The sequence below is a fragment of the Lissotriton vulgaris genome, chromosome 6, assembly GCF_964263255.1.
Source record: "Lissotriton vulgaris chromosome 6, aLisVul1.2, whole genome shotgun sequence".
In the NCBI taxonomy this organism is placed as follows: Eukaryota; Metazoa; Chordata; class Amphibia; order Caudata; family Salamandridae; genus Lissotriton; species Lissotriton vulgaris.
Genome location: NC_141694.1, coordinates 1,509,342,893 through 1,509,362,635, shown reverse-complemented (window position 1 = coordinate 1,509,362,635; position 19,743 = coordinate 1,509,342,893). Strand labels below are relative to the sequence as shown.

General features: G+C 46.0%; 1 protein-coding gene across 1 annotated transcript in view; it reads right to left on the bottom strand.

Moving 5' to 3' along the window:
* Positions 1 to 19,743, bottom strand: part of CRLS1 (cardiolipin synthase 1) — a 103,598-nt gene that overhangs the window by 20,222 nt on the left and 63,633 nt on the right. The window contains exons 5-6 of the mRNA XM_086927686.1: positions 10,700 to 10,768; positions 5,229 to 5,320 (exon numbers count right to left, since the gene is read on the bottom strand). Of these exons, the coding sequence (XP_086783812.1) occupies positions 5,229 to 5,320; positions 10,700 to 10,768 (161 nt within the window). The remainder of the gene's footprint in view (positions 1 to 5,228; positions 5,321 to 10,699; positions 10,769 to 19,743) is intronic.

The window sequence follows — 19,743 nt, the reverse complement described above, 5'->3', positions numbered from 1 at the left end:
TCTAGAGTTGCAAGACACTGTAAATGGCCATAACATTGCATAGCTGGTATATTTGTTTAATTGCATCCAAAATGCATAAACTGCGCACACAACTGTTGCAAAACATCTGTTGCGTGCTCACTTCGCACGCAGTTCACCAATCGTATTACACACAGGAAGTTAAAGCACAATCACGCTGGCCGCAACACATTTGATGTACGATTTCTACACGCTGATCCACGCTTTAACATGGCAAGGGCTGAGTTTCAAACAGCTGCACAGATATCCAGTTTTTTTGTGCTTCACCATGAGTTTAGTCCTCTCAGGTTCACGGGTAACATCTCTCCTGTCTCTTTTGTTACCCATGTACTGTTTTCACATTGTATTGTACGGAAGCAAACACGTCATCATGGAATAAAAAATAAAATGGTTATTGTTGACACTAAACTGCATCAGCAAAAAGGCAGCATGACAATGTATACACAGGCATACATCAGACCATCTCACATGCTAAATGACATTGGAATATTTGCACTTATACGTTATGCCGGTACTGTGGCTTTTAAAGAAATTGCTGTCAAGACGGTGGAACCACAACCAAACACCGGCAAAACTGTTAGGATGGTGCGGGTTCTTTCTTTGAGGCAAATATAATTAACGGTGATTATTTTGAATACCTTTAAGAGTTGTTTTTCGTTGCCACTGTTGTTAAACCTAACTTTCTTTTTGTCAGCCAAACCAAAATTCATTGCCATGGGGAATTCATTTCCGTATTCAGCAGCTGTGTTTTGCAAAGTGAGCGTCATTATAAATGAACTTCCGGGCCGCGTTATGCCTTTTAATCTCCAGAGACAAATGCTCCACGAGTGGATGTCAGGTCTGGAGATTATCTTCCTATCATCCCGTCATAGTTTGGCACTAGATCTCAGATTAAACTGGTAAACCTCTTTCTCATATTTGGGCTTGAATACACGAAGCTAATTGACAAACAAAGTCAGCGCGTCAACAAGATGGCCACAAGAGGTCCTCGTTTCCCAAAAGTTGGGAATTGGGAGGAATTTCGCGGGCAGTTTTGTAAAAATCGCTGCATTTTTACAAAACTGCCGATTTCGCGATTTTTTTGCAAATCGCGAAATCGCGAAATCCTGGAGGGTCTGATTTGTAGGAATGAGAGAAGATGGATGCAACTCTCCCCCTACCTTGCCTTCTGGCCTGTTTGCCTGAAGGATATAGTAGTCGTCAGGGATGGCGGCCAGTATGTCTGGCATGGATTCAGATGAGAGCCATGTTTCGGATAGGAGCAAGATGTCTGGTCTGACGGAATCTAAGAGATGGAAAAGCTTGAGCTGGTGCTTGACTAGTGAGCGAGTATTTAGGTACCATATGGATAGATGGTCGTGGTTCATACTGGAGGAGATGAGGGGGGTTTTAAGGTATGGATCCCTGGAACTCGTGGGGAGAGTGTGGGGGGAAGGGTCCGTGGAAGGGACGAAGGTGACGTTTTTGGGTAACAGAATCCTGGCGTTGTTCAGCGTACTGAGGAGGTCGGGGTTAATGGGCCATTTTCCCTGGAGGGATTTAAGCTCTGTGGCTGTGTAACTGTGGGAGAATCGGGCAGTGAGTGGCCCCAGGCCCAGGTCGGGCTTGCCTTTGGCGTGCCTTCAACGCGCCTGTGGCGTGCCCGCTGCGCGCCTCTGCTGCGTGACGGGAAGCACATTCCCAGTTATGGGTGGGGACACAGCGCTAATCACGGTGCTCCGCCCCCAACTGGCAGCGAGGAAAGACTGCCATCCTGAGTGAGCCTGCACCCTCCACAACAATCGGGAGAGCCCCGTGGGGGACCGGGGTGCAGGCAAAAATCGCAGGAGGTAAGGAGGAATTCTTTTTTAAAAAGATCTGTGCAAACTAGCAATTAGGTGCAGGTAAAAATTAAATTTTTAAAAAATGAGCAGGCAGCAGGGAGCGAGCGGTACTTTGGAGAGACTGCTGGGCATGAGATCGCCGAGCCTTATGCCCCAACAACGTTTCCCACAGCCTACCTTTCAGCGCGTGTCCACAGCGCGACGAGAAGCACAGTCCCAGTTAAGGGCAGCGGCACGGCGCTAATCTCGGTGCTCCGCCCCCAACTGGCAGCGAGGAAAGACTGCCATCCTGAGTGAGCCTGCACCCTCCACAACAATCGGGAGAGCCCCGTGGTGGACCAGGGTGCAGGCAGAAAGAGCAAGAGCTAAGGAGGAATGTTTTTTTAAAAAGATCTGTGCAAACTAGCAATTAGGAGCAGGTAAAAATACAATTTTTAAAAAATGAGCAGCAGCAGGAAGCGAGCGGTACTTTGGAGAGACTGCTGGGCGTGAGGTCACTGAAAGCGTACCTTTCAGAGCGTGTCCACCATATTGTGGTAACAAGTGACTTGAGGGCTGAGTGTAAAATTGCTGTACAATGGTCACAAGAAGAGCCAACGAGAGTACACACTAATGCGCCATCTCCTGTAGTTATGGAGAAATGGTAAAACTGTGATTATCTTCCTGAAAGGCAAAGTACCTTAGAAGGATCTTGATTGGTTAAAATCAAACACTACACAAATAGACAAAAGAATCAGTACAAGAGTTCTATGAAGGTTTGGTGCAGGGGTAGAGAATATCCAGATGAGTGACATGGAGATTTTCGTATCTCCATTTGTATTAGGGTTGAGACCAGACATTAGCGAGCATATACAACAAAATAAATCAGTTGAGATCATGAGGTATGCAAAATATTGTAGTGATGAACAACAGAAGAGCAAAAAAAGAATAAAGAGAAATTTATGTTTGCTCAGACTAATCTTGCTCAGAAAGATTTTCAGATTTTTTGTATTGCAGGGAATCAAGGAGGTATGGAATGTGTTGGTGTTCAACAAACAGAAATATCTGAGTAATTTATGAGGTTTAGGTGCTTCACAAGGAAGAGGCAGAGGTGTTCCAATTGATCCAGGTTCAGGAATGGATATTACAGCAGTGAAGAAAATTACCACTTGTCATTTTTGTCACAGGATCGGGCACTGGAAGGAGTGTAGGTTTAATACTGATAATGCAAACGGAAATGTATTATGCAGAAAGGAGTGCTGATGCAAAATATACCAGTACAACAGCTGCAGGTGCCAATGCAAAAACAAGTTCCAATGATACAAGTATCACAGCCCCAAATAATCCCACAAAATATGGGAAATCCGAGATTTAATTTGAACCAGATGCTAAAAGTAAATTTAAACCTTTCCAAAATCAGAATCAAATTACATTGCAGCAATTCCCGGTGTTAGATAATGATGGTCCAGGCTCCAACACTTCTTTATGACCGTGCCAGAGGTGGAGGAAGATTGTGTGCTTGGTACAGTCTTAGGAGTAGGCCAGAGTGGTCCATTCGTGGAAGGGGAGGTGAATGGCCACCTATATAATTTCTTATTGATGCAGGTGCAACCAGATCCAGCGTTGTAACTCTGGAATCCCCAGACCTACCCTTCTCGGGAAAAAGATCCAAGTCATAGGAGTTTCATATAAACAGATTACAAATACAGTTTCAGAGAAGGTTTCAGTAAAAATAGGTTCGTTAGAGGAAAGTCGCCAATTAGCTGCTCGGATCCCAAGCCCTGTAACCTTGTTGGGGAGAGATTTATTGTGCAAGTTAAATTGCACAATCTATTGAACATCAGATGGTGAGGAATGTCCAACTCGTGACGAAGATGTGGAGTTTAAAATGGCTCGACAAAAGACATCTGTAGGACTGTTTCCACTAATAAAAATTTAAGAATTACCTTCTGATTTGAGAGAGACTGTGAACCCAGAGGTGGAAAAGGTATTGGACTGATCAAAGGTGTAGAACCAGTCTAAGTCACCCTAAAGGCAAATGCAGTGTATCTAAGAACACAACCGTACCACCTGACCCGTGAAACAATTGCAGGAATCACATGTGAAACAGAAGACATGATACAGAGAGGATGTTTGAGGGAATTGATTGGGAGTCCACTTTACTCTCCGATCATGGGCTTACAGAAACCCAATAGGAAGTATAGGATCGTTCCACATGGCATTAGGAATTCTTTTAGTTGGGCGAGGGTTGCTTCCAGTCCCGGTCAGGGAAGTAAACCCAGAGCCAATCCAGGCATCAGCTCCCCAGAGTGGGGCCTCGAACACCGATACTCCTCCATCTCATTGCTGGTGCTTCTTTCCTGGCCGTCGACTGGGAGGAAGAAGACTTCGACCCCCAGAGCGGTGCTCGACCTTATTCTTGACCAAGATCGATGAGGTGACCTCTGTGGTGCCGTATGCCGGGCCACGATTAGCTTTGGTGACTGCTCCCTCAAAGCCTTTAGCGCCATGGTCGAGCAGTCAGAGCACAGCCTCAGGTTGTGGTCACACTCCAGGCATCAAAGACACACCAGATGGGGGTCCATGACTGACAAGGCGCAATGACAGGCGCTGCATGGTTTGAACCTCGAGGTCTTCTTGCTGGATATCCTACACATAAAAAGAATGCGACAAAAAGTCATACCAAATCTGTCAAAAAGTGACAGGGGGTAGCTCTATGACGGATCTGCGCTGGCTAGCGCGGAAAGAAAAGAACGGACGTCAGCGCATCGAGTTGGCGCCTATATAGACGACGCAGACATCACAACGACAAACTCAAGGCCCACGTATCAGCGCAGGGGTACGGCTAGCAAAAATCTTTAGGATCCAGCCTGATGCCTGGATGTTCAAAGGTAAGGAATCTGCGACTAGATGTCTCTATCAGATAAAAAAATGTCTGGTCACACTAAAGATTCACAAAACTAGGCTGACACTTCAGGTTCATATGCTAAACTGAGGAAAGGGTGTATATTCCACGGTCTACTATAAGGGCATTCTTGGGGCATTCCCCTTTTAGTCACAGGACAAGTCCCAGACCTCGCACTGACAGTGCAGGCCTGGGCCATGCAAAATTAGTGACACCAGGCAGGGACTCAAGGCAGTAGGACACACCCATTTACCCTGTAGAAGACTTTCCATCCCAACATCCAGAAAGGAGTAACGTAACAAAAGTGACAGAAAACTTTAATGTAAAAACAGAACAACAAGGTGTGCAGGAAGAATACTGTAAGGCAGTAAAGTGGACCTTGAATTTGAATTCATCATGCTGGAAAAGATGTGGTGAATAATATTTAGACCTACGGGCTAAAAGCTGGAACATTTAGACCCTGGACAAGATAATATGAGCATAAAAAGCATAAAATCACTTACCATAATGTCTGGAGGTATATACTATCCACATAATTGAAAACTGGAGCTGCTAAGGACGCAGCTACCAGGATTAATTGAACCCCTGTATTCATCTGAAGAGAAAACAAAGAAAAATGCTGAGTATTTGTTGTGATCTCCATCACCCTGAAATCCTGAAAAAAATATAAAATACTTTTGGAGAAGATGAATGTATTTTCTTCGAGTAGTAGTAGAACATGGACTTAAGCAGTTAACTGGAATGTGCGATTTTATTATGTGGATAAGGGGTCTAGGAGAGTTACAATTACTTCTGCTAAACTAGTTTTAAATATGCCCCTTTGAAAAGTTGAACATAATTATGTTGCCCAGCGGATGTATAACAAACTCAATAGAGCAAAGAGCACAGTTGCGTTTTGCTTAAACGACATGACAACGCAAAAGTCTCAAAATGCCCTTTTGACCCAGAAAAACTTCTGAAAAAATGCCAGCAACTTATGATGCCTCATATTCTGATGCTCATTTCGATGCAGCCATTTAGTCAGTAGTTGTGATGCAAAGCCTACACAAGAATTAGATATTCAAAACAAAGAATGTCAAACTCCACTGAATTGCTGTAAGCTTGATTTGGTATCATGTCAAATATCTCTACAATTGCAACAACATCTATTCTAGAATAAAAACGCTTTATGTTCAAAACTTAAACAAACAATACGGCAGTTGTGGCTACCACTACACCACACGTCTATCAGTAATGTTCCTGCAGTGATGGTCAGGAGAAACTCCACGGTCAGTTCTTCAAAAGGATCATATGGAAAGGGGCGACCACTCGGTCCCCCCGAACGTATGGCAGAGTGCCTCGATCCCCCCCGGGAAGCCATTTTTTGGGCGGGAGGCGCGTCTCGGCTGGTATGCCCGAAGCGGCGTAGCCGGGGCGCGCTTTTTCCCGCCCTTGAGTGGGCTGGCCTAGACACGGACGCCGCCGGCCACGCCCTTGGGGCAGGCAGGGGCGGGTTTACGCCCGCCCTGAAGATGGATAAAAAGAGACGCAAGACCAGAAGACATCCTCTTGTTCCTGTGCTCTGAAGCTGCACCTCCCCGCTGCACGTGAGCTCGAGACGGAACGAAGAGCCAATTTTGACCCACCCACCAGCCCCTGAGGACAGCTAGTTGTTTTAATAAAGTTGATCAGTTAATCTATTTCGTTTTCAGGTTGTTTTGGTGTTATGTTGATATTGGATGTGTAATAAAGATTGGTATAATGTTACAAGTTGATGATTAAAGAATGTTGGATTTAAGGTCCATTTAGACACAGGTTTTTCGGTCATAGTGGCCAATGTAGTTTCGTTTAGTTAGCACTTGTCGTATTTATTTCAGTCGGTAGGCGGTAAGGTCATGATCGGTGAGCACTAATTGGAAGATCCCTATGAGTGGGCGTCACCCAACACGGATGGGAGCGCTCGGGGGAGGTGGCCTTTGGCCCCTCAACGGGGAGGCGGTCCCTTCTAAGGATGGGTCGCCGGAAGAAGAGGAAAGGCGGTCAAGGCCCCTTCCTGTGTAGGAGGGGTTACAGCCCCCTCCTGGGGAATTTCCCGGGGCCAGTGACATCTGCGACGGCAGATGCGGTAAGTTGTGTGGGGTTGGGGGGAGGTCTACGATACCTTCTAGATACCTCACACGAGTCTTCGAACGACCTTTAACTGGCATCGAGTTGATAAGTGCCCCCGTCAAGACAAGGGAAATTGTAGTAGTTGCACGTGAGTACGCCTCAGTGCTGTCGCCCCTCCCAAGTGGGCGGGGTATGTCTGGTTAGGGATCTTGACACCGGTTACGACCTTGCCGTTGGCCCTTAAACGTTAGGATGTACAATTTCAATATTTCAAGTAAATGTTTTTGTAGGATGTTAGATCGGCTAGGAGAACCTCTGTATTAGAGAATCTGTTAAGGTTAGCCAAACATCGCAGTGTGGTATGAAATTGTACATTAATGTTTAAATGTTTTAATTTTTTGTTTTAATAAATACGGCCGGGAGGGTCACTCCCTCCCACTTCCAAAAACTTCAAGAACTGTTTCCGGTTTCCCTCATTTGGGGATTGTGTTGAGAGGGGGTGGCGGGTATCTCAGCCATATTATCCATACCATAGACATGTTTAATTCCTTTGTTCTTTTAGTTTTCCAACATTCAAAATATGTCACCGTTTTCAATAAACAAGTCGATGACCCAGCCAGCGCGTTTCTTCGCTGCCATCGGAACTTTGAGCTAATGGACGACTCAACTGTTGATGGTTACTGTGGAATATACAGGAATTGGTGGGTCACTGGAGGTGTTTTGCTGAGCCAAGAGGTGTGATGGAGAATCGCAGTCACTTGCTCTTCCTAGGTGTCTGTTCGGACACTCACTGAAGCATGAGCTAATGGACGTCAGAAAAGATTTGTTGGCCAGGGGCAATAAAGATACAATTGGTTTCTCAGTGGAGCTGAATATCATATACAAGGGTAAATGTATGTTTTCTCCTCAGGGAAAGGCTGACAGAGTGCTTTTACAGGGACGAGGCGAAGATGAGAAATGAATTGGAAGAGGCTGATTTTTCGCTGCCTCCTACTCTGGATGCTAAGTGGGGGTGGGGGGGTGAGATTGAGCTGCATGGCTCTCTTGGCCTCTCAAAGTTGTGGAGTGATGTGACCTATGTAGGTTTGAGGCTCGATTTCGGTTTGGTTAGAACTGGCTGACTTGTTATTACACCTTTCTTCTTGGTCTTCCTCAAACCCTACCTAGGGCTCCTAAGAAACGTCTGAATAATACCAATTCTGAAGTTTACTAAAACTGTGCATTTTCATAAAGTCATTGAGAGTAGTATTTCTTGAGTGAAGGTTAAAGTCATAGATGGTCTCTCAAAGTAGGATATTTTGTAGTTGAGCTCCTGCTAAAACCTTCAAACTTGGATGCCATAAGCGATGAGCAAGACAAGTGTAAAAAGGATTTCGTAGTAGCGGAGGTCTCTTTTCCACTGGGGTAACTGACTCCTCACCCTGGTTCCATGTTTTACCTTCAGACAGTCCCTTTTCTCGTTCTCAAAATCCTCCATCATGGCAAGACCATGAGGCCAGACACCTTCACTTTGACATCTTGCGGAATGATTTTTCTTCATGGAAAAATGCCCGCAAATGAGCTCAATAACTGCGGTAACCTCAGCAACTTGTCCTGGTCCTGCAGAGTTAGGAATACTGCCTAAGTCCCACAAAGTTCTTGTTGATGGGAAAAACGGCTTTATTTTTGCAGGTTTATATAGCACAAACTCGGCACAAAGGTATTGGAGCGCTTTATCTGAGCAACAGTTACAAGACACAAGTAAGCATTCATTTTTTATGGGCAGGTAGATTGAGTAAATCACTGGATGCTGAGATGAGACTTCGAACCTGGCTCCCCAGGTCCTAATTTGGCAGCTCTAGCCGTAATGCCACATCCTCTCCATAGTACATTCCTAGTACCCCCTACAAAGAACAGGTACCCAGGCAGGTGTCTCTCTCCAGCTAAGACATGCTCAGGTTCCAGTCCCAGGTGGGCTTAATTCAAAGCAGGGAGAGCTTCTGGAGTTTGTGTTCCTGTAGCAGCAACAGGAGACCACCCACTTGACCCATGTAAAACTATTTTTTCTTGTCATGTCACTGCAGAGATCTTGAAACTTAAGTCCAACCAGAGTTCTATGGCGCCCTCTGGAGGTATAGTTCTGTATGTGAAGGGTGTAAATGCACACTGTACCCCACATACATTTAATTCCACGCCACTGGTGCATTTCCTATGCCAACTTATCATGCTTTTAAGTTAAATAAACTAATTTCACACTACATGGTTTAGGGGTAAAGCACATGCGCTCTGACACTGTTTGGCAGTATCACTGCATACAGATTCCCAAAGTTAGAAAAAGCAAACAAGAAGAAATTGGGAGGGGGCAGAGGAGAGGGGGAGATCTTCAACACTATATTCGCTGATACAGGTATAATTTAAGATATACTGCGCCCAACAAATATTATCTAGGCAGCCTCTTAAGAACATCAGTGGCCTCCAACACTTAGTGATGTAGCTGGTGTCACTGCTGTACTGGAAATGCGATGATTTGCTCGACCAGTAGGAACCTAAAGTCTTCAAGCATAGACTGAAAATCTTAGAACCAAATATGGAAACTTGTAAAGACGCCATATTTTACAGTCAGGCTGAGTTGGATAAGTACATCTTGATGTACTGTTGACTGGTGGCAAGAAACGAGTTTGACCAAAAGAGCGTATTGATGCAGACCTGCTGATTAAACATGGTGGAGGCCAAAGAGAGATAAATGAAGACCATGAGGCAGCAGTCCCACTTCTTGGGGATTTTCATGGTTTTATAAACACCACATATCACTGCAGTTTCTTCCGAAGCTCCAGACTCAACTACCTCTGCTGCCAAATGCCTTTCCCTAGCAAAACGTCTGACACTTCCTGAGGGACTTCGATATAGTTCTCTAGCATCAGTACTGTACTGTATTGAAGGTGTTCAAAAGCACGAACCTAACTATAAAGGGCAATGGTAGAAAGATTTATGCTCCAGGGTGCACGTCATCCAGCGGTAAGAGCACCGACACAGATACCCAGTAATACTTTGCATCCATTGCGTCAGGTGGAGAATGGTAGAATGTCTTTGGTATTACATTGCAATGTCATTGGCGAATTGATTCCTGTGCATTTACTGTTCCCATCAGAGAATGTGCTCTTGGATTCTCATTATGTACTATGACCATTGTTGTTAGAGCTGAATTGTTGGTTGTGATTGTTAATCTGAAACAGAATAACGGTTTGTTTTTTAAAGAAAAAGAAAAGGCCGCTAGCAATGTGCACCGAGGAAATAGGCATGTCTCAATGAACCAGAGATCAAAATCACAGCCACGGCACCACAGTGGGGTGCGGTGTGGGGAGAGAAGGGACACAATTAAAGATGGAAGGACTGTGAACATTTTGGTTTAGATATATTTAGATATATTTACAGACGGGACCACCAAGTAAAACCTTCATTTCACGATTCTCCAGGATCCCTTCCTTATATGTTCCTCGTAGCAATAGCTGAAAGCAATCCATCCATGTCACTATTTGTTCAAAGTTCAAAGTTCAAAAAGTACTTTATTCGGTTAAAAAGCAAATAACCATAAAAGCAACAGATAAAAAAGAAATACATTTACAGTGTTGAATTGTACAGTTGTTTGTAGAAGGAGAAGCTATCACGGTTCATGTGATAGCTTCTCCTTCTACAAACAACTGTACAATTCAACACTGTAAATTTATTTCTTTTTTATCTGTTGCTTTTATGGTTATTTGCTTTTTAACCGAATAAAGTACTTTTTGAACTTTGAACTATTTGTTCTAAAATGTATTACCTGACAAGCCATAAAGAGCAGAGGTACAGTAGATGCTGAGATAAATGAACCAAAACGTACTATTATGAACAAGAACCAAGCAGATCTCACCTTGCTAATGAAAGTTGGCTTCAACTGTGCAGTTGCATAACAGGGATTGAAGTATCGACTAATGGTTTTCTGAAAAAGAAAAAGAATCTACTTTGAATATCTCAGGAGCTATCCTTAATATAATAATTTCTTTACACAAATTCTAGATCTTCATGACATTTCATAAGGTAATTCTCTGTTTCTGTAAAATATGGCCCACCAGCACGTGATTTTCAACAACTATTGTAGCAACCAACCATTCGGTACTACAGCAATAAGGACAAAGTCCATGTTTTAATACAGTACTTGAGAAATCACGTCAAAATAACTCGGATTCGTTTACAGAATGAAGCAACCCGAGCCTTCATTAAAAGGCTTAGTTATTGTGGCGTGGATTTAACCCGAAAAACAAATAATATTTTAATACTTTATTTATGGTTAAAGCTCAAGGAAAAAAAACAATCTTGGCATAAAGTATAAAACCTGCTGCACAAAGTGCAACATGCTATTTAATACTACTGTTGAGTGAGAACTGGACATTATGACCCACTCAAGGCCATACCTCTCATGATTCGTGTCTCCCGAAAACACACATTCAACAATGTACGTGCGCATCTGCATAGATGTCAGATAGAGCCATGGCAGCCAAAATAATTGTGATCCAATAAAAATGTTGTATAGAGTGAGTGGACTACTAAGATAACATTAAAATATTTTGATCTCACTCCTCAGACGTAAGTGCTTGGGTTACTGGTATATAACTTTGTTTTTAACTTCTAGAATTGAAAGAACACTATGGCATAAACCATGTATGTAGATCAGCCAAGATTAATAATAAATATATATATCAACTGCTGATAGAGAGGCAGGACATCATAATGGCTTCTTCAAGGTTGCATCTTACTCAGGTGGATAAGTCTAGGCAGACTGAAATTAAGACTGGCTGGGGCTTCAGATGACCAGCTCAAAGGTTCGCATAACTAGAAGGTGAGCCAAAGATGAGCCACTGTGGAGTGCTCTCCCACCCCCTATTTTATGCGTTTTAGTAAAAGAAAAACAAGCTATATCCTGCAAAATAAAGGCAAGGCTCAATTTACATCGTTTAACACTTTACATTGCAGGAGTGTGTTATATTTATTGTAAAGAAAACCTTGTATAACGGAATTGCACTGGCATTACCCAAACTTTTTCGACAAAAATTTCCAGGAAGATGGAGCATGAGGTCTGTATACTTTGCAAGTCGATTTCATTAAACATACTGACTAGAGTGTACAACTATGCTCAAAGCATCGTCGTTTTGCTGTAAATCTTGAAACAGGAGGTAACCCCTATGGCTAGATAGCGGTCTGTGTGACCGGAAGCTTGGCCTATAACCACAGCTAAAATCCCTTGTGATCTTGAGCAAGCAACTTTGGAGTACCAGGACAGTTAGCCCAGTCCTCCCTGTACCACTGATAAATGCAGGATTTGGAGGAGGACGACGACCATGGCAACCTCCATCTGCTATACTCTGGATGACCAAGTTTCAAAAAAGAACAAAGAAAGACTATGGACTTGGAATCTAATCCTAGGCATCTACTGGTTTTAAAATAAAAATACATGTGCATAAAACCAGGCATTGATTAAGTCAGTGGGTCTGATTTTTTTCTATTTATTAAAATAAAAAGAACTTCAGTCCTCGGCTTGCCAGTCTCTTGGTAGAGAAATAACAATACATGCCTTAGACTGACCATCGATCCAGTCTATGCCCCCCAGATGCTCCCCCCGAGGACGCCAAAGCGAGTAGTTAATTCCACAGCACAAGATAACCAAAGCCTCAGGTAAGCAGCAACTGACTCAAGAAGGGAGAAATACTAAGCCAACAGGTAAAAGGGTAACTAAAACCATATGGAATTGGAAAAACAAAAGAAAGATGAGGGACCGCAAAATCCAGGTGCGAACTACAGTGTTTCAAAAACTGAAATAATTCAGTACATGCCTCCCAGTTGTGTTCTTCATGCCATGTTGCTCGTGAAATAATTTGGATTAACTTACCTTCAAAACAGTCAAGCTAACCTAGATGCTAGTGTCTACAGCAACTAGTATGCACTCTAGTCTTTTGTAAATCCCTAGTCTCCACAGTTTGTCACCTTCCCCATTTGCTAGCCATTGTATAAAATCTACCTAATAATTGTTTCATCAAAGATGTGACTGGGGTTGTGTTCAGTCTGGTTTTTGGGCCTGGGTCCTTTTTTAAGTTGGAAATGCAATAATAAAACAAGTGAATTGGGAGTGAATCTGAATAAAGCATAGTATGTATTCAAGTCATTTAAAATCGTATTCAAGAAACACGTAGTACTGCCTCATAACATGCCGGAACTATAATGCATCCACTCCCTCATTCTGCACCCTACTGACCACCCATTATTAAAGATTCTGCTTGTTAATTTTGGAGACGGTCCGTTGAACCTCTGGGTTATGTACGCAGGACATGAGATACCCAGAGCTGCTTGAGGGCAGAGGGAACAGTGGTGACACAAGAGGTGTAGAGGGTCAAGAGATGAGCACTGATGACACCAGAGAAGCACTGTGAACAGAAATGGGGACTTAGGTACACAAAAAGAGTAAAAATGAAACCAAAGCGGCAATAAACATAGGGGAGCATCAATGGTAATAACAGAGGAGGACGAAGGACTGGAGAAGATGGCTGTCAATACCAGAAGAGATCTGGTCACAGCAGAGATGGTCTACTGGTGAAAGGAAGAATATCAGAATAGTGGTCATCCTCTACAATTGCACTTACCCAAGCCCTATACACTGGGACAGGACAGAGAATGTGACATATTGGGCACAGGGTGTCCAAATTCATATCTATTAACTATTGTGGTCCTTGTCCTGAAACCAGCTTAGGTGGGATGAGGCAGATTCCTTTCTATGTGCGAGTATTGATGCCCTGTGCATAATGATTAGCAAATAAAAACTAAGGGGTACCTACAACCCTCAAAGATGCCACAAGGTGTTACTGATCTAACCCTGGAAAAGTGTGGACATCTCCATTCTCGATTTATATCTTGGCGGGTGGAGGTAAGTCAGCCAGGATGATGGAGTAAATTCCTCGGCGTCCCTGACAAAGCCTCTACCGGCCAAATTTAGAAATGACAGCCAACTCGCCAGCCATTTCTGAAGCATATTTTTTTTTTATTCAATGAAATGTTATTGAATTTGCTTACAGCACAAAAAAAACCCTATAAAAGAACGGGAGAAGTATTGTATGTACATCACGTCATTCATGTAACCAATACTAGAAGAAACAAATGGTGGAACGGACAGCATATTACAATCGGTTAAACGCAAACGGACAAACGAAATTGAGTGAGCAACCATACTCGCAGAAGGCCTAATTGCCAAGTACTTTGACGAGATAGCATGTACAGTGGAAGTACAGTGGGTGTACACTGGGTACAGGTCCGATTCAGGTCCATATGCTGAATTGTACTTTCATTGGTAATGTTTGGCTGGAGTACAATTTGAATGAGACCGGTCGTAATGCAAAGCATGTTATCCAAGAATTTGCTGGTAGACCAAATTCTAGCAAGGGTCAAATTCTGAACAGTTCAAGGCCCGCAGAATAAGGTTAGAAAAACCGAAAAAGAAAAGGAAAGAGGAAAGCGAAGAGGTACAGCAGGAGGAGAAATTAAGGGGAGAGAGGCTAGAGCTCCGTGCCAAAGAACTAGAAGTAGTGAATAAAGTCAGATCAAAAAGGGGAAAGTCTTCAATTAGTTCCAGCGGGAGGACTCCAAGGACAGTGAGTGGTGTGAGGTGATATGGAGCGTGATCATTTTGGTCTAGCAGCTCAAGGAGGTTTAAAAACTTTAGGGTTAGCGTCAAGTGGTAACATTAAGTCAAGCAGAAAGTGTTCATCCTCCCCTGTCAATTGAAGTCATGGTCAAAAAAGCCAGCCATATAAAATATAGTTCTTTAACCGGGCGGATGTTAAAAGTCAGTGAATGTACTTGAAAATGTGATTCCAAAACTTTTCTAGCATTGGGCATAACAGAAGCATGTGCGATAAGTCATCTGTGTGGGCGTTGCAATTCCAGCAGAGTGGTGATTGGATTAGCTTTAATCTAAATAGACTATCATATGAGCAGAATTTTTGTTTGTGAGAGAGTAGGGGAGATTTTGTGTTTGAATCAATCAATCAATCAATCCACTTGTAAAGCGCGCTACTCAAGGTCTCAAGGCGCTGGGGTGGGAGGTGGCGCTACTGCTCGAAGAGCCAGGTCTTGAGGAGTTTCCTGAATGTGAGGTGGTCCTGGGTCAGACATAGGTGGCGGGGAGGGAGTTCTATGTCTTGGCCGCCAGGTAGGAGAATGATCTACCTCAGGCGGTGGTTCTGCAAATTCGTTGGACGGTGGCGAGGGCGAGGCTGGCGGAGCGGAGTTTGCAGTTGTAGTGTAGAACGTGAGGCGGTTGTTGAGGTATTCGTGGCCTATGTCGTGGAGCGCTTTGTGTGCGTTTGGTGAGGAGCCTGAACGTGATCCTTTTGCTGACGGGGAGCCAGTGCAGGTCTCTCAGGAAGGCTGATATATGACTGTGGCGGGGGATGTCGAGGATGAGTCGTGCGATGCATTCTGTATGCGTTGGAGTCTTTTCTGGAGTTTGATTGGGGTTCCTGCGTATAGGGCGTTCCCGTAGTCAAGTCGTCTGGTGACGAGGGCCTGTGTGACCGTCTTTCTAGTTTCGGTAGGGATCCACCGGAAGATCTTGCGGAGCATGCGAAGGGTGTTGAAGCATGAAGATGAGATGGCATTGACTTGCTTGGTCATCGTGAGAGAGGAATCCAGGATGAATCCCAGGTTGCGTGCGTGGTCAGTGGGTGTCAGTGCGGTGCCTAGTTCCGCAAGCCACCAGGAGTCGTCCCAGGCGGATGGGGATGGCCGAGGATGAGGACCTCCGTCTTGTCTGAGTTCAGTTTCAGACGTCTGAGTTTCATCCATTCCGCGACGTTTTTCATTCCTTCCTGGAGGTTGAATTTGGCGGTGGCTGGGTCTTTGGTGAGGGAGAGTATCAGCTGGGTGTCGTCGGCGTACGAGATATTTGAGGTTGTGTTTGCGTGCGATGGTGGCGAGGGGGCTCATGTAGATATTGAAGAGGGTTGGGCTGAGCGATGAGCCTTGGGGTACGCCGCAGATGATCTTGGTGGCCGCGGAGCGAAAGTGAGGGAGGCGGACTCGCTGGGGTCTGTTGGAGAAAAAAGAGGTGATCCAGTCCAGGGCTTTGCCTTGAAACCCGGCATTGTGGAGGCGGGTTATTAGGGTGCGATGGCAGACTGTATCAAAGGCGGTTGAAAGGTCTAGGAGAATGAGGGCGGTGGTTTCTCCGTTGTCGAGTTGGGTCCTGATGTCGTTGGTGGCTGTGATGAGGGCGGTCTCGGTGCTGTGGTTGGCTCGAAATCCGGATTGGGATAGGTCGAGGGACCCATGGGCTTCGAGGAATGCGGTCAGCTGTTTGTTGACTATCTTCTCGATCACTTTCGCCGTGAAGGGAAGAAGAGAGATGGGGCGGAAGTTTTTGAGGTCTTTGGGGTCCACTGTGGGTTTCTTCAGTAGGGTGTTGATCTCTGCGTGCTTCCAGCTCTCTGGGTGGCGGACGCGAGGGAGTTGTTTATGACGTTCGGTAGGTGGGGAGCGATGATGGTGTCAGCTTTGCTGATGATGTGGTGAGGGCATGGGTCGGAAGGAGAGCCGGAGTGGATGGTGTTCCAAGCGTGGGCGGTGTCTTCAGTGCTGATGGGAGTCCAAGCACTGAGGGTGGTTGTAGGGGGCGTTGGTTCGGTGGCTGGGGGCGGAGTCTGGGCGTCGAAGCTGTTGTGGATGTTGGCGATCTTGCGGTGAAAGAACGTGGCGAGGGAGTTGCAGAGGCCTTGTGACGGTGTGATGTCGTTGCTGATGGCGTTGGGATTGGAGAGGTCTTTTACGATGTTGAAGAGTTCCTTGCTGTTGTGTGTGTTGTTTTCCAGCCGTTCTTTGAAAGTTGTCTTTTTGGTGGTGTGGATCAACTGGTGGTGTTTGCGGGTGGCATACTTGAGGGCTGTCATGTTTTCTGTCGTCTGTTCGCTGCGCCAGGTTTTCTCGAGGGATCTGCAGGATTTCTTTGATTCTTTGAGGTCGTCGGTGAACCATGTTGTTTTCCTGTTGCGGGGCCTGCCTGGAGGGTTCTTCAGTGGTGCAAGGGCGTCGGCACAGTTGACTATCTACCGTGTGAGGTTGCGGGCTGCGTCGTCGGTGTCAGTGGGTGGGTTCTGGCTCAGTGATGTGGTTAGCTGGTCTACGGTGATTTTGTTCCAGCATCTGCGGGGGATCAGTTGCGGGCGGTGGTGGGATGTGGTCTTCTTGAAGGTGAAGTGGATGCAGCTGTGGCCGGTCCAGTGTAGTTCAGTGGAGTGGCTGAAGGCAAGGTGGCTGCTGGCAGAAAAGACGGGGTCGAGCGTGTGGCCGGCGTAGTGGTAGTTCACCAATTGCTTGAGTCAAAGGTTGGCGAGGTTGGCGAGCAGGGTGGTGGTGTTGTTGTTGTCGTTGATGTTCTCCAGGTGGAAGTTTAGGTCCCCTAGGAGGATGTAGTCTAATGAGGCGAGGGCGTGTGGGCTGATGAAGTCGGCGATGGCTTCACTGAAAGGTGTGCGTGGGCCCGGCGGTCTGTAGATGAGGGTTCCTTTGAGGGTGTTCTGGAGGTCGGTGGGAATCTGGAAGTGTAGGTGTTCGGCGGTGGTGAGGGCATCTTCGGAGTTGGTCATGACGTTGATGGTGTTCCTGTAGATGATGGCGATTCCTCCTCCGATTGATGCGGTCCTTTCGGGTGATCTTGTAGCCGGCCGGGATGGCTATGGCGATGTTGGGGCTGAGGAGGCGTTCATCCAGGTTTCTGTAGGAAAGGCGATGTCTGGTGCTGTTGTGTCGAGGAGGTCCCAGAGTTCGACGGCGTACTTGAGGTGGTGGTTGTTGTTGCCTGGTCTGGGTGGTGGGACGTTAGTTCGGACGCAGCTGAATTTGCAGGTTTGGCAGGAGAGGGTCCATGGGTGCGCTTCGGAGTGGCTTGGTAGCAGGCGGCTGGTCGGCCGGTGTTGAGTGCGTGGAGGATCGTGGTGTCGTATCTCATTCGGGTTGCTTGGTTTCGACGGGGGCCAGGGGTTCTGGCACTGGGCGCGGTCCAGGCGCGAACGGGCACAGACGGGCTTGCCTTTGGCGCGCACGCTGCGCGGCCTCCATAAGAAGGGCTAAGGGAGGGAGGAGCAGCTGGGAGGCGGGAGCGGGGTGACGAATGCGGCACCAGGGGGGCAGGCCGCAGGGTGACAGCGGTGGGGAGGGGAGTGGGTGGGGAGCAGGGGGGAGGGCATGGGCACTAGGGGGCGAAGGGAACAAAGCAGGCAGAGAAAGAAAAGGCACAGAAAATAACAGTAAAAATAGAGATTGGGCAGAGGAGATGGTGATCACAGGTGGCACAGCGGGCAGCGGCAGCACAGGGGACCGTGTGGCGGCTGAGGGGGCGACCTACCTGGTGGCAGGGTCAAAGGTCGCTCCCTTCACCACCACGCGGCCTCCATAAGAAGGGCTAAGGGAGGGAGGAGCAGCTGGGATCGGGGTGGCGAATGGGGCACCAGGGGGGCGGGCCGCAGGGTGGCAGCGGCGGGAAATGCGAGGGAGGGAAGCGGGTGGGGGCAGGGGAGAGGGCACGGGCACTAGGGGGCGACGGGAACAAAGCAGGCAGAGAAAGTAAAGGAAACAAAAAATAACAGAACATAAAGACAGACTGGGCAGAGGAGATGGTGATCACAGGAGGCACAGCGTGCAGCGGACAGCGGCGGCACAGGGGGACCGTGTGGCGGCTGAGGGGCGACCTACCTGGTGGCAGGGTCAAAGGTGGATGTTTGAACGGCATTGTGTGCATTTGCTTCCAGTCCTGTGTATATCGTTTTACTGTTTGGTTCTGCTTCCCACTGTGCCACGTTATTCAAATGTTGTTAGCGTGGCTCTCGGATAAGAAGTTTGTACATCCTTGAGCCTGTGTGTCCTGCTCCTAGTAATTGGGTTTGTCTAGAGGGGAGTGAGTGGGGGTTAACATTAGAGGTAAGTCTTGAGATCTGGACTTTGAATTTCAGGAAGTCATAAAAATCTAACTCGGTTAATCCCTTATCTTTTTAAGTATGGAGAATGGAATCGGACAAGTCTCATTATATAGGTCTTTAAGGAAGTTGATCCCTTTGAGTGACCAATCTTTCCAGGATACAGTTTCTTTATTTATATCGCAGGATTGTTCCAGATCGCTGGTAAATTAGAGGCACCCATTTTTGCTGTGAAGATAGTCTCTAGTCGCTTCAGGGCTTTTTTTGTATTTGCTATGATGTATTTAGAGTGTTCTATTTTATTTGTCTGCATAGTCATAATCGCTTGGAGGGGGATTCCTTTAGTGAGCTCATATTCCACATCTACCCACTGTGGTTTGTAGTTAGGGTAATCTATGAACCATGCAGCACCCTGTTTGCAGAGGAATGCTATTTGATCATTTCTGAAATTAGGAAGGCCAACTCCTCCTATGTTCTTCCCAAGCCTTAATTTACATGTGGAGATCCTCGCTTTTTTCCTTTGCCATAGGAAGTTACTAATAGCCTTATCCACCTTATTTAAAAAGTTATCCGATAGCATCATGGGGAGCATACTAACGAGATAGTTTATGAGAGGAGCGATCATCATTTTGACCGTTTCAACTCTTCCCCACCACAATAAGAATTTTGGAGACCACCCTTCTAGAAGATGGGATTTTTTTTTTAAAAAATGGATTTGTTAACCTCGAGAGTGGAGATGAGGTCGTTTGTGAATTCCAGTCCTAGGTACTTTATTGGTCCAGGTTGCCATGACAGTCCAGACTCGCCCAAGATCTCCCTGGAGTCACATAGATTGAGTAATTTAACTTCGGTCTTATCCCTATTGAGGGTATACCCTGAAACCTCCGCATAGGCTTGGATCGACCTCATGAGGGCCGGTATGGCGTTTGCTGCCTCCTTGGTCACGACTAGAATGTCGTCTGTG